At 51.3% G+C, this 14,078-nt stretch overlaps 1 protein-coding gene across 2 annotated transcripts; it reads left to right on the top strand.

The window, feature by feature from the left end:
* Positions 1–1,098: 1,098 nt before the first annotated feature.
* On the top strand, positions 1,099–10,055 carry DNAJB5 (DnaJ heat shock protein family (Hsp40) member B5; the record flags this gene model as incomplete). 2 transcript variants are annotated; one of them, XM_079926771.1, is made up of 4 exons in its annotated part: positions 1,099–1,223; positions 4,555–4,799; positions 7,888–8,489; positions 8,632–10,055. In XM_079926771.1, 3 exons carry the CDS (start codon positions 4,589–4,591, stop codon positions 8,863–8,865), a joined length of 1,047 nt encoding a protein of 348 aa, XP_079782897.1. In that variant the 3' UTR covers positions 8,866–10,055. The 2 variants fall into 2 exon arrangements, with proteins under 2 accessions (XP_079782897.1, XP_079782898.1); XM_079926772.1 differs by lacking the exon at positions 1,099–1,223 and adding an exon at positions 2,022–2,203.
* Positions 10,056–14,078: the final 4,023 nt, after the last annotated feature.

The following is a 14,078-nucleotide window of genomic DNA, read 5'->3' on the forward strand; positions in this document are numbered from 1 at the left end:
GGTACTGAAATGGGAGATTCTGAGGGTGTTAAGAAAGGAGATCATGTGGAGCTGAGACGAAGGGTTAAGGGGCGGGGGGCTAGGATAGGGGAGCACATGGGAGTAGATAAGGATTAAGAATAGGATAAGACAGAAGATCATGGGGGAAAGACAGGAGATCATATGGGGCCAGGAATGGGGGGGAGTAAAAGGGGGATAAAATGTGGGAACTCAAAAGGGAAGTAGGATGAAAGATTATAGGGAGAACTTTAATGAGGATTGTGGGGATTGTTGAGAAGGGGCTGCTCATGAGGGAGCAGGGATGAGGGGATTATACAGAGGATGAAAAGGGGACTCATAAAGGGAATCTTGGAGGTGCTAAAACCGTGGAGAACTGCTAGGTTACAAAGGAGAGGGCAGAAGGGTACTTAAACTATGCTCATCTACCGGGGTCTGTTTTGAGATTCAGTTAGGTCATATCAGGTCAACTCCGGGTCACGGTAAGGTAAAGCTAAATCAGGTCAGGGCTAGGACAGTTCACGGTTCAATGGAAGACAGGTAAGAATGGTAACCTTTTCACCCCGGTCCAGGGACCACACCTCCCAGAGTGCACTATTCTCTCCCCTACCCTCCTAAATGAAGACAGGAAAGAATGACCAGAGTCACCGCCAACTGGTGGGCGCAGTTTTCCTTTAAGGCTGCCTTTGACGTTGCACGGGTTCCAGAAGGTTCTCCCGGGATTCGGGCAGTGGCCAGTACGTCCCACGTTCTCAAACCGGAGATTGGACTAAAATAGTTGTCCCCCGACTGGGGTCTGAGCCCCACAGACCAACCAATAAAATCAAAGGGCGCGTGGAGTTGCCGCCCTCTGTCCCTTTTACCAATGACACGACGAGATAGCGAAGAGGTGTGGTTGATTGATCCCAAAGTGCACCAATCAGACCCACACCAATCACGGCCCGGAATGTGTGCGCGTGTGGCCGGGTGACAGGGGCGGAGAATGGGCGGCTACCACAGAGCCACTCGTTGAAAGCTGTCCAATTACAGCAGAGGCTGAGCTGAGTGACGGGCAGACGGCGCAATGGGCAGCGCGGAGGCGGAGCTGTGGGGGCGGGTTCCCGGGCCCGCTGGCCGCCGCCGGCGGGCGGGCGACTCCTGTCCCGAGTGGAGGCGGCGGAGCCAGAGCCGGGGGAGGGGGCAGCGGCTGTCTGACGGACCGCGGCGGCGCCCGCAGCTCCTCACTGGTGAGGGCACCGAGCCAGGACTCGAGGGTCCCGGGAGGGGGGCGTCGCGCGTCGCGAAGCCAGGGGTCCTGGTGTCGGGATGTCGGGACACTGAGGGCCCTTCGGCTCTTCCACCGCGGGGGTGTGGAGGTTCAGGGTCTGCAAGGTGCTCGATGTCCGCGACCCTCTTACAGGGGGCAGCCCGCGTCTGAGCCGGGGGAGGGTCGGGCGGGGTCGCACTGGGTTCCGGGGCGGCGTTTCTGAGCCAGCCCAGTCAGCCAGCGCCGGTGACATCACCGACCACCCTCCCCCGCCGGAGCCCCCTCCCCTCTCCTCCCCTCCTCTCCTCGCCGCGCCTTTTGTCCCAGCCGAGCTCTGCCCCGCCCCGCCCCGCCCATCTGCGAGGGAGGAGACTCCCTGTCAGTGACTTCATTGAGTAGATTCTTGGGGATTGGGGTCTGGTCCTCCCCGGGGAGAGAGGCGAGAAGAACACGCTGCCTCTCAGGCCCTCACAGACAATCACACCTGTCAGAGGTACACGCTGCCACTCACAAGCACACACTCTTCGCACTGCCAGCCTTACTGTCACACAGCCATACAGCCATTCACAATCAGCCAGACATCGCTGCACCTGAGAGCAGGTGACCGCTGGACCCTATTCCTTCACTCTCCACACCTGGGGATCAGGTCCAGCTCCTGCTGCACCGGACAGGCCTTGCTGGGCAAGTGCCTCTGAGAACCCGAGGAGGCGGCTTCCAGAGCTGCAGCTCTCCAAGCAGGCTCCGGTGGAGCGATCAGAGGTGAGGGGCTGGGCTGGGCATGTTTAAGCGCACAGTGCTCTCCTGCCCATCCCCAGCAGCACCCCCACTACAGGCCCGAGGCGCTTTCCGGAGCTTCCCACACTTCTGGGGAGAAGACTTCTTAGCCAGCTTGATGTTTAAAATTCAGCTGGAGCCCTTAAAACTTCGAGCGTGGACGCTGAATGGGTTTGTAAAGTTTCGGTAAGTCCCTCTGGAGAAGGGCACTCATACCCATACCGAGTCAAATTCTCCATGTCATATCCCCCTCCATTGCCTACCCGCTTCCTCCATCTCATCCTCGTCTCATCCCCAGTTACGTATAAGAACCCCCCTTCTGTCCCACCCTTACATTTGAATGAACCGCACCCCTTGTCATTCATCTTATACCAAACCCTTCAGGCATCCGTTTTCCACAAACACCTCCTCTAGTATTTCAACTCTCTACATCCCATTTGTAACCCATTTGCCACTTCAGACATTTCCATTTGTCATCCTTCATCCCCTCCATCAGTACTTCATTTTCTGTATCAACCATCCCCCCTCCCTGTACCAGTCCCCCTTGCCATTTCTTATTTTTTAGTCCTGCCTCTACATTAACATCCTCTTCATTCTCTCCATCAAAGGCAGTGCCATGCCATGGGGCTCCTTTGTCATTCCAACACGTGGCTTGTGGGTAGGGGAGGGAGGGAGGAAAGAAGGAGGAAAAAAGGCAACTCCTGAAAGAGCTTGCCCTATGTCTGTGGAGGCAAGAGAATTAGAGGTCTAGAACAGTTAGCACAGGGGTGCAAGGGAGGAAGCTGGCCGGATGAAGAGGTAATGCAGGGACAGTGAGGGGAGGGTTGAAAGCACTGGCAAGGCATTCCACTCGCCCTCAGCCTAAAAGATGCTACAGTTCTCTGGGGGAACCCTCTTGGTGTGTTAGGTTTCCTTCCCAGTTTCGGGGGAAAGAAGGTGTGGGCTGAGGCAGAGATGGCGGCAGACCACCCCCAACTCCCTCTCAGACTGCTTTTACTGCTGCTTCCGAAAATGGCTGCCCTCCCCCAGATGCCCTTTCTTCTCTGCCTCCCCAGCCACAGGCTCCCCCACCAGGCATGACATGCTGGTAGGGGAAAAGGGGGAGTGCCCGCCCTAATGGAGCCTTCTCTTCGTCAGAGTGAGGTGACTCCCAGAACCATGAGTCAACCCAGCCACCTGTAACAGGCCCTGTGGGGGCAGGAGTTAGGGCTGTTGTCCCTGTCTACCTGGGGCCTTGAGGCCTCCCCTAACCCATTACAGCCCTCACTCTTGCCAGGACACCCGGTAATCTCTCTGAAGCAGTCAGAGGCAGAAAAGGCAGGCCTTAGCTGTGGCTGCCAGCCCATGACATTGCTAGAAAGACTCCGGTTCTCTGGGCTTTGGCAGGGGTTGGCCAAGTCTCAGATGGGTTAGAGAATGGCTTCTGGCCATTCCCCCTACTAGCTCTAGCTACAGGAAAGTGCCTTTCCCTCTATCCACCACAGAGACATTGATGGAGGGAGATTAGAGTGAAAGAATGAGAGTCCTGTGTTTCTCCCTCATATAAATAACAAATGCCCCTGCACCCAGCAAGTCAGGGACTATCAGAGGAGTGTGGACCTGGCACTGGGCCAGATCCTAAACCTTGAGGCAGGTGAGAGGGAGGGACTGGTAGAGAAGGTACTAAGGAACTGGTGGTTAGTGCCCAATTGTCTCCTAACAGCTAAGGTTTAAAAGCCCCACCTCCAGGATGCTTTTGTTCACTAACACTGATGCTTAGGTGGCACAGGCATGTCTTCACACACAGTTTTGTGTGTAGACACCGGGAAATGACTAAAGGGAACTGTTGCCCTGGTTGGGGGAAGGACGGTGTCACCCCGCCCCGCTAATGAGAGGGTTAGAAACAGCAGTAACCAAAGGCTGTGAGTCATCCTCTAATCTGAATCACACGTGAGGCTTAGCACAGTCTGGGGAGCGGGGGCAGGGAGGCCTGGGGTCTCCAGTGGCTGAGAGGAATTCAGGTACACACACCCTGACTCAGCCTGGCTGGCCAAGGCAGCTGGCTGAAGACCCAGGCCTGTTCCCAGCCCTGGGCCACTGCCCCAGCTGCCCTTAGCCTGGGCACTATGCCTGAAGCATGGCACAGGAGACCACGATGCTCAGGTGACCTCACCCAGTACGCTGATCTTCACCAGCTTCTGTGCGTGGGTCTGTCAGTCCATGGTGCCACCTCACTCAGCAGGGCTCGTGGGAGTCCTCAGTCTGGCCCAAGGACCTGGGCCTTAGAATAGCCCCAAAAAGTGGGCCACAGCCCCCAGCTTCCTGTTGGGAAAACCCAGGAGCTAAGGAAAGAATCACAGAATCCTAGAATGTCAGAGCTGGAAGAGATCATCTAATCCAACCCTTTCATTTTACTGATGGGGAGACAGAGGCCCACAGAACAGGCATGACCTGCTGAAAGTTACACAGTGAGTCATTTAGGGGTTGCAGGATCAGCAGGAACAGGACTGGGGTAGAAGGGAACAGAGGCATCAAGGATCGGCCCTGGTTTCTTTCAGAAACAAGGACACCAGTGCCGGTCCAGTGGCTGTGATGGGAAAGGATTACTACAAGATTCTTGGGATCCCGTCGGGAGCCAATGAGGATGAGATCAAGAAAGCCTATCGGAAGATGGCCTTGAAGTACCACCCAGATAAGAACAAAGAACCCAACGCTGAGGAGAAGTTTAAGGAGATCGCAGAGGCCTATGATGTGCTGAGTGACCCTAAGAAACGGGGCCTGTATGACCAGTATGGGGAGGAAGGTAAGAGGGCAGTGCTCCAGCCTGATACTGGACACCTGTCCTTGTCTGGGGTCCTGGGTGACCCAGTTCTCAAAGCAGGGAACTGGAGACTGAGAAGGAGGTGAGAGAGGCAAGTGTTCCCAGCACTGACATCCAGAGGAAAGAAGAGACCACCCACTACCCAGCCTCAGCTCACCACAGCTCTCCCTGCCTCTCTCTGCCCCTCTCCCTCCTCAAGTTAAGGCCTTAGAAAAGCTAGAGCCAGAGGCCTTCCCCGCCCTTCTTTCCCTCCCAGCCTTATTAGTCCTGCCTGAAGTCCCCGCTTCTTCATTGGCTGATGGGGAAGGTTAGGAAAGGGAGTGTGTGGCTCTCTGAGGACAGCGCATTTACAGTCATCAGCATAAAAGTTTGGCCCTTAAGCAGCCGGGGAATTAACCACTGGAGCTCTGAGCTAGAGATGGTTGTCCCCTTCCCTGCCCCCTTCCTGCCCACTTCAGGCCAGCAGAACAGAGGTAGAGTTTCGACTCCCTGAGGAAGTGGCAGGCATCCAAGCAAGAGTGGAAGGGGAACTGCTGCTGGCACCTTGCCCCCTCCTGGGGTAGCTGGTGGCCACGCACAGGGTGTCAGGAAAGGTCCAAATAAAGCCTCTGAGAGGGCGGCTCCTCCCAGCACATCCCACGGACATGATGTAGCTGCTAATTCTGGGCCTGCCCCTCAGGGCCGCCTGCCACCCGCCAGCCACAAGCACCTGTCAGGCTATATTAAGAGACATTGTCACAGCTGAGGACTCTCCTTTCCAGGAGGAACTGTCCTTCCTCCCCAGTGGCATCCACCTTTCTTCCACATTCTCCTCCTCACTCCCCCTGTTCTAGTCTCAAAATTAGATGGGCTAATGATATATACTGTACCTGATACAAAGCAGGTGCTCAAAAGAATGTTCTTTTCCTTTCCTCCTCCTTGCTTTATGTTCCATGGCCCTGTCCTCTGTACACCCCAGTCCTCCCAACCCCCTCTTCTTATTCTCCATGCCACTAGTTCCTTCCGTTTTTCCCTCCTCACCTACTAGACTTGCCAATTCCCAGACTCACCAGGTATCTTCTGGAATCCCCAATATTCTCTCAGCTAAGAAATGTTTCTCTCTGGGGTAGAGGGATGGGAGGGGTAGTGGTGGGGAAGAGGGAAGCAGTACAGACACCATGCCACCATGTGACCTGTCTAGGAATTGCACTCATTCCTCTGCTCGGCCTCACCTTTGATTAGGAAGAAGGTAGGAGCTGGGAGACCTCCGCTTTCTGCATGACCAAACCTAAGCAAAGGGCAAAGCTCATGCCCTAGGTCCAGGCACCAGTTCTAATGGAGATCTACATCCCAGGAGGGCTCCTGAGGATGCAGCACAACCTTAAGGAGACATCCAGGGCCTGGGAAGGGAGAAGCAGCCTTGGAAATATGGGTTGTATTTCTGTCTGCCCTGCCCCTTCCCCAGTAGCCAGCTAGAACAGTTGTGCACATAGACTCTGTGTGCAGCCCTCCCTGGGGACAAGTTGTTCCCAGCTTGAATGGGGGGTGGTAGTGGTACAGCAGGAATCCTTGCAGAGAAGTCACCCCCTCCTGTCATCATCAGTCCAACTTCCCTCTCTCACTGAGCTCTGCCAAGCTTCTTGAACTCACCTGGTAATCAGACCCTCAATAAAAGGAAAGAACAGACCTTGAGTCTTAGGGGAAGGGTGAAGAGGCAGCTGTCACAAGTCACTGAATTGCTTGCCACTTGGCCTCTCTAATGAAACCCAAATCTCCTCTTGTGGTCCCAGGAAGTAAGAGGCTAATTTAGGCTCAGGCTTCCACAGCCAATGAAATTCTAGATAAAGCCCTCAAAGAGAAAAGTCCCTTCCCCAAGCCTGGGCCCCACCCCTAAGTCTATATATTCTAGATCATTTCTCAGTGTTAATCCCCTTCCTCCCTCCTTCCCACACAAGCCCCCCAACTACTCCAATCACCACCACTACCATCCCCCTTGAAGACTGCCCCCACAAATCTGAGCCCCTTAGACAGAACCTGACTCCAGAGAGAGAGTAGCTGGGGTCACCACCTGCAGTGTGCCAGCTCACTCATCCTTTTTGGCAGCTCTGACATTAGGTATGGGGTGTAAGTCTTGGTGTTGTACAACTCCAAGGAGCTCCCTTCCCATTGCAATCTATGTCTGTCCAATGTGTGAATGGCAACCCCTGGAGCTGTGCAACACTGTGAACCCTGAGTGTGGGAACAAAGCATTTGAAAACTTTTTGTAGAGAAATAGCTCCTCTTCTCCAAGCTAATGATCTTTCCTGCTTTTTTGGGGCCCTCCTCATTTCCCATTTGGGCACGAGTCAGAGAAAGAGGAAACCATGCTAGAAGTAGAGTGAGAGTGGGGGCTTCCCTGGTGGCGCAGTGGTTGAGAGTCCGCCTGCCGATGCAGGGGACACAGGTTTGTGCCCTGGTCTGGGAAGATCCCACATGCCGCAGAGCGGCTGGGCCCGTGAGCCATGGCCGCTGAGCCTGTGCGTCCAGAGCCTGTGCTCCGCAACGGGAGAGGCCACAACAGTGAGAGGCCCACGTACCGCAAAAAACAAACAAACAAAAAAAAGAAGTAGAGTGAGAGTGGACTTCCTCCTGGACTGTATTGCCACCTTATTTGGGACAGGTCACTTACAGCCCTCTGTATGGTCAAATTCTGTCTGATTGCCTCTTTCCCTGTCTTTGGAGATAAGCAAAGATACGGGAGCCAGGTATGACTTGTAATGTGACCCCAGGCCAGTCATTCAAGGCTCTGTGAGACATCTTTGGGTCACAGGTACATGGAAGAGTTTACAGTGCTGGAAGTCACATCTTACCAGTCTTCTAGTCTTAGCTTTTCAGCTTCTTTGAACCTCAAGATGTGCCTTATTATTAAACATATAATTAAGAGTAGAAATCTTGCCAGAGATTTTTCTTACTCTATTAGGCCAGCCCTCTCTGTGGGAGTTAAAGCTTGCTTCTTCCTCTAGGCCCATGAACTAGGAGCTAGAGGGCAGGGGGAGGAGAGTGGGGTGGGGCAGAGACCAGCCATACTGCCCCTAACTTCTCCTCCCTCCAGGCCTGAAGAGCGGCGGCGGTTCATCAGGGGGCTCCAGTGGCTCCTTTCACTACACCTTTCATGGGGACCCCCACGCCACATTTGCCTCCTTCTTCGGCGGCTCCAACCCCTTCGATATCTTCTTTGCCAGCACTCGCTCCACTCGTCCCTTCAGTGGCTTTGACCCAGATGACATGGACGTGGATGAAGATGAGGACCCATTTGGCTCCTTTGGCCGCTTTGGGTTCAATGGGCTGAGTAGGGGTCCAAGGCGAGCCCCAGAACCACTGTACTCTCGGCGCAAGGTGCAGGACCCACCTGTGGTGCATGAGCTGAGGGTGTCCCTGGAGGAAATCTACCATGGCTCCACCAAACGCATGAAGATCACAAGGCGGCGCCTCAACCCTGACGGGCGAACTGTACGCACCGAGGACAAGATCCTGCACATTGTCATCAAGCGTGGCTGGAAGGAAGGCACCAAGATCACCTTCCCCAAAGAGGGCGATGCCACACCTGACAACATCCCCGCTGACATCGTCTTTGTGCTCAAAGACAAGCCCCATGCACACTTCCGCCGAGATGGCACCAACGTGCTCTACAGTGCCCTGATCAGCCTCAAGGAGGTGGGGCCTGGACCAGATTGTGTGTGGTTTTATCGGGTGGGGGGTGGGGGTGACGGAGACATTCTTTCCCCACTCTCTCTTTTCTTCCCTTCCCAATCACTCTACCCTACCTTTTCCTCACTTTCTGTCTCATTTTCCCCAGGCACTGTGTGGCTGTACCGTGAACATTCCCACCATTGATGGCCGAGTGATCCCTTTGCCCTGCAATGATGTCATCAAGCCAGGCACCGTGAAGAGACTCCGTGGGGAGGGCCTTCCCTTCCCCAAGGTGCCCACCCAGCGGGGAGACCTCATTGTCGAGTTCAAAGTTCGCTTCCCAGATAGATTAACACCACAGACAAGACAGATCCTTAAGCAGCACTTACCATGCTCCTAGGCCCTGCCCCAGCCAGCCCAGAGCCTTCCACAGCAATAGCCCCACACTCACCCCACCCATTGTGCACCCAGCTTGATGTCCACTGGACACTAGCAACTCTTTCTAAATGCAAAAAACAAAACAAACAAAAAAAAACTCACTGGTTTTCAGGGAAAATGTTCCTGTCCCTGACCCCTTTCAGAGCTGGGCTGCCTTGGGGGAGTGGGAGGGAGGTGGGGAGAGCTAGTCCAGGCCAGGGGTTAATTTTCATGTCACAAGCTTTGAATCCAGTTCCCACTCCAGTGGCTGGAGAGTGACCTGAGTGCTACTTGAAGATATAGAGATTCCTTGTCCACGCCTGTAAATAGCATGTCCTCCTTCCCCTCTCAGCTTTGCTAATACCTCTCCTTTCCCTTCCCTTCAGCTTCCTCCTACTGGGGGAGGAAGAGGATAAAAAGGACACTGCTTTCCCACCCCAGTCCCACCCCCAAGTCCACAGTGTCCAAGGCTATCACACACATATTCATGCACACAAAGCACACACCTAGAGCTGTGTGTGCCTCTCCAGGGTTGAGATAGGAAGGGAAGGTCCATAACCCATGAACCGGGCCATTGAGCACGAGACACTTTTCATTTGGGAAAGGGAGGTGGAGGGGCCCTCAGCAGCCTCCCTGACAGCTCCCCTGCCCAGACTCTGCAGAGCTGGAAGTACTGTCCTCCCTGCTGCTCTTAAGAGTGTGCAAGGGTAGAGGAAGGGGAGGGGGCTGCTGTATTAAGTCTAAGAGGTGGAGGGCAGGGTCTGTCTCCTAGCCTTCATCAGGAAGGGAAAGGGCTTTGGGTCAGGTGGCAGCTATTCCCCACCAAGAGATTCAGGGTCACAGGTTTCTCCCCACACCTCTGAACTCAGGGCCTAGCCACCCCTAAACTCCCAAATCCCATTTCTGTGATATATGAAGCTACTTATTTCTTACCCTTCATGAAGGCTGCGGGGGAATTTCTAGCCCTCTGACGCCTGTGTGACCCCACCTCACTCCCATAATTGTGTAAAGATCAAATAGTGAAGGAGCTAGGGTAAGACTGCTTCAGCCATGTTCTGGGGTGGAGTTTTTAGGCTTTCTCACTTTGACAAGCCCCTGAATGTTTTTATAGTAGTTTTTTTGTATTTTTTTGTAATGACAGTATTATGGAAAAAATAAAGTATTTTAAAACTATGGAATCTGAGCAGGAGCAACGAACCTGTGATAGGGGTGGATGTGCACTGACAGCCTCCCTCCTGAGCCCCGCTCACCTTTGAGAAGCCCAAGCAGCCCTCGATATAAGGTGAAGCTGACTCCTTCCTTCCTCTAAGCCCAGATTCCCAGAATTTCCAAAATGTACACCCAAAACACAGCAAAGACAGAAGATATCACTCAGCTATTAGAGGAAACAAAAAATATTTGGAAAGAATAAATATCCTGGGTTATGAGAAATAGAGACTATCCTCTAAGGATGTGCTAGCATGAGAATCAATAGATTTTTCTCTACATGGACTGGAATTTTCCTTTAAGAGAAATTTTCCTCCTAGGAGGGATGGAGGAGGACTTTCTGGCTGACTAGAAGAGACACATTCCCAAAGACAGAGCCTGAGGCAAGTGGAGAGGGCGGCTGGAGGTACCTGCATCCTTGGCCCATGCTTAGCAGGGCCTGGCTGAAGACACAGGATTCCTGTGAGGCCTGAACACTGTTACTGATACTTAAGTCTAAATTGTCCAGGGATGTCTGTCCAGGTCTTTGAATTGACTGTCCCTGCTGAGACACTGGTCCTCAGGGCCTGTGTGTTGACTGCATGATGCCCTTGTCACTTTCCTTGGATCTGGGTAGGGAGGAGCCCTGAAGTCGCAGGAATGCTCATCTGCAGGCTCTGCCTGGGCCTGGACTTTCTCCTGGTGCTGACTTTCCTCCCAGATTCTTTTCCAGGATCAGGCCCATGACAGCCATGCCCTACTGAACTTCAGTGTCCCCAGTGCTATGAAGACAACTCTGCCTTCACCTGTACCTGGGCTCCACATAGAGGCTGACAAGGTCTAGGCTTTTAACAGGGATCTTCCTGCCCTTGTTTTTTATCCTGGGACAACACCAATGAAAAAAGCTCATTCTTTTATTCAGAGTATTTTTGGGTGGAGCCTGTTCCTTCCAGTGCAGAAACCAAGGGGTTTCTGTTCAAAAGGATGTCTGCTAATCCCCCAGCCTGGGCAGGGAGATCCCTAATCCTTCATCCTCTACTCAATGTTTTCCTATTCCAGGTCTCCTAGGGTTGTCCCTCTCTTCACCCAGGGCTAAATTCTTACCCTAGCTCTTTCCTGAGGCCTGAAGCTTTGGGATCTAGGCATGCTGGGCCAAACTGCTCCCTCTGACCTCCCTGTGGATGCGGAGGATCTGGGATCTGGGAAATTATCATGTCCCCACTGAGTACTTTCTGGGGATAGACTATGAGACCTTAGAGGCCAGGGGCACTTCAATGAGAAAGCCCTGAAGTTGGCCTTGCAGCTCTGCCTACAATCTGAGCCTTATCATTCTTGGAGATTACATGCGGGATTTGTGGTCCTTTAATACCTATGTAACCTTAAACACACACACACACACACCCCTGTATAAAAATCAAGATAGTAAAGAAACTGGGGGAAAGTCTGGTTCAGCCAGGTCCTGGGGAATGGGGTCTTTATTGGGTTATCTCACTTTGAACAAGCCCCTGAATCCTTTTATAGTAGTTGTGTGTGTGTCAGGGGGTAATTTTGTGTGACAGTACTATGACAATCATTTGTTCATTTATATAATAACTATGATCGGTCTGTCCCTCATCCTGCCTCGGGGTTTCTTTCAAACAGCTAAGCAACCTCGGCTTAGCCATCCCTCAAACAAACCAAATCAACTGCACAGTTGGGTGGCTGAGAGAGAAGGGTGGACTGAGGTATGGACCATGATTGAGTCTCTATAAAACTAAACAGTTTTATGGATTCAAGGAGCTTGAGAGGTAAGCTCTACCTCTACCATACCCCAAACCATATAATCTGGGCTTACTAATGCTTGTCTAATGCCTAGATCAAGGAAGGAAAGCTTCCAAGAGGTATTCAGGCAGTGTTCTTGACTCACTGAGTAAACCAAATATCCAGTTTCCAAGTGGCTATAGGACTTTCCAGGAGGGGGACTCTAGAGTATACTTGGCAGCAAGCCATGAACAATACATATCTATAGGGATCACATTCTAACAGGTCTGCCCCAGCTTCTTGCCCAAGTAAACCTTCAGGACATTTTCCAGTTGCTTCTAGTCTAGGTTCTCTTTTAAACACATTGATAGGTCATTTCCTGGTCCATTCCCTGAGTGACTCAAGTCACTTTTTATCTCCTTTGAAGAATGGTCCCTCAAAACCTTCACTAGGTTGCTTTCTGAATTTCTTGACAGGTTAAATTTGGGGCCTTTTCTCAGGCTATGCCTCAGGTTCTTCCCTAGGTCATTCTCTAACTGGAACTTTGCTGGGTCCCTCACATAGAAAATTCCTAGGTGCCCAATCCAATCATTCTTAGATCATCGCTGACTTGGCCCATAAACACAGAGGGCTGTGAAAGTCTATGATCATTCCTTCTCTGAGATTTGTCTGTTAGTTGCCCTGAGGCCACATCAGTGCCAGAAACTCTTGGATCCTGCAGGCCAGGACCCACTAGTGTTCATGGAACTCTTTCAAAGGTGGTGTTTTAGTTGGTTCCAAATATTATTTATAGGAAATTCTCTAAGAAAAATGGAAACTGGAACATAGGGCTGGGAGCCCAGGCTATACTAAAAGAAGTTAAAATCTACAAATTTTCAGTCTGCTTCTATAACAGGTATTATTTCATTTGGAGTGAGAGGCTGTACCTCACACTGGGTCCTAGGAAAGGTTACTCCAAAGGCCCTAATCTTGGGTGGAGAAGAAAGTAGTAAGAATGGGAGCAAGGACTGAAGGTGGGCCTTAGGTAGGGGCTGGGCATGAAACAGGGTTCAGGCCTGGGGAAGCAGTGAGGAATATTTAGCCTGCATTTAAATTAGAGGGGATGAAGGAACAGGCATTAGAAATTCAAAGGGAGACTCAAAGGGAGACTCAAAGGGAGACTCCAGTGGGGAGCAACCACCAGAAATCAGGACAGCAGCTACAAGGGACTCATTGAGCAGAGAGGGGAGACCCTAGAAAAGCTGGCTCCATTTATGCTTCAAATGGTCCTCCCAGGTTTGAGGATGTGGGAGCTGCTGAAGACTGTGCAGTTGATTTGGTCTGTCATCAGTGTTCCACAGTGGTTGGGAGCTTGCGTGTCCTGCTTGTCAGCAAATGACTCTAAAATAGTCCCAGATATCCTCTCAGCAGAGACTGGGCAACTCATTGGTTCTAATGATTTAACAAAACCTCTATTCAATAGTTAACTGACCACTAAGCTAATCAAGCAGAGACTTAGTGTCTACACACAACAAAGAATATAGACCTTACAGAATTAGTTCAGGAAAGTCAATATGCAAACAACAAAACAGCTATAACAACAAACTCTGGAGAGAATATGACTTCTAGAGTTGCCATGTTATATCATTTAAAATGTCCAATTTTCAATAAAAACTACAAAACATGCAAAGAAACAAAAAAATATGGCCCATACATATATGCAGGAGAAAAAACAACAGTCAATAGAAAGTGACCCTGGGAATTCCCTGGCGATCCAGGGGTTAGGACTCTGTGCTCTCAGTGCTGAGGGCCTGGGTTCGATCCCTGGTCAGGGAACTAAAAATCCCACAACGTGCATGGTGAAGCCAATAAATAAATAAATAAATAATAAAAATAAATTAAAATTGACCTTGAGGAAATCCAGATACTGGACTTACTAGACAAAGACTTTAAATCAGCCATTCAAAATATGTTCAAAGAAGTAAAGAAAACTATGTTTTAGAAAAAACTGGAAAGTATGAAAACAATGGCTCACCAAATAGAGATTATAAATAGGAGATAGGAATTACTTTTTAAACATAACCAAATAGGAACTCTGAAGTTGAAAAGTACAATAACTGAAATGAAACTTTCAATAGGAACTCAAAGACAGATCTGAACAGGTAAAAGAAAAATCAGTGATTTTGAAGATAAGTCAATTGAGATTATCTAATGTGAGGAACAGAAAGAAAAAGTAATGAAGAAAAATTAACAGAGCCTAGAAGACCTGTGGGACAACATCAAGTATACAAC

This window comes from Stenella coeruleoalba (genome assembly GCF_951394435.1).
Source record: "Stenella coeruleoalba genome assembly, chromosome: 7".
In the NCBI taxonomy this organism is placed as follows: Eukaryota; Metazoa; Chordata; class Mammalia; order Artiodactyla; family Delphinidae; genus Stenella; species Stenella coeruleoalba.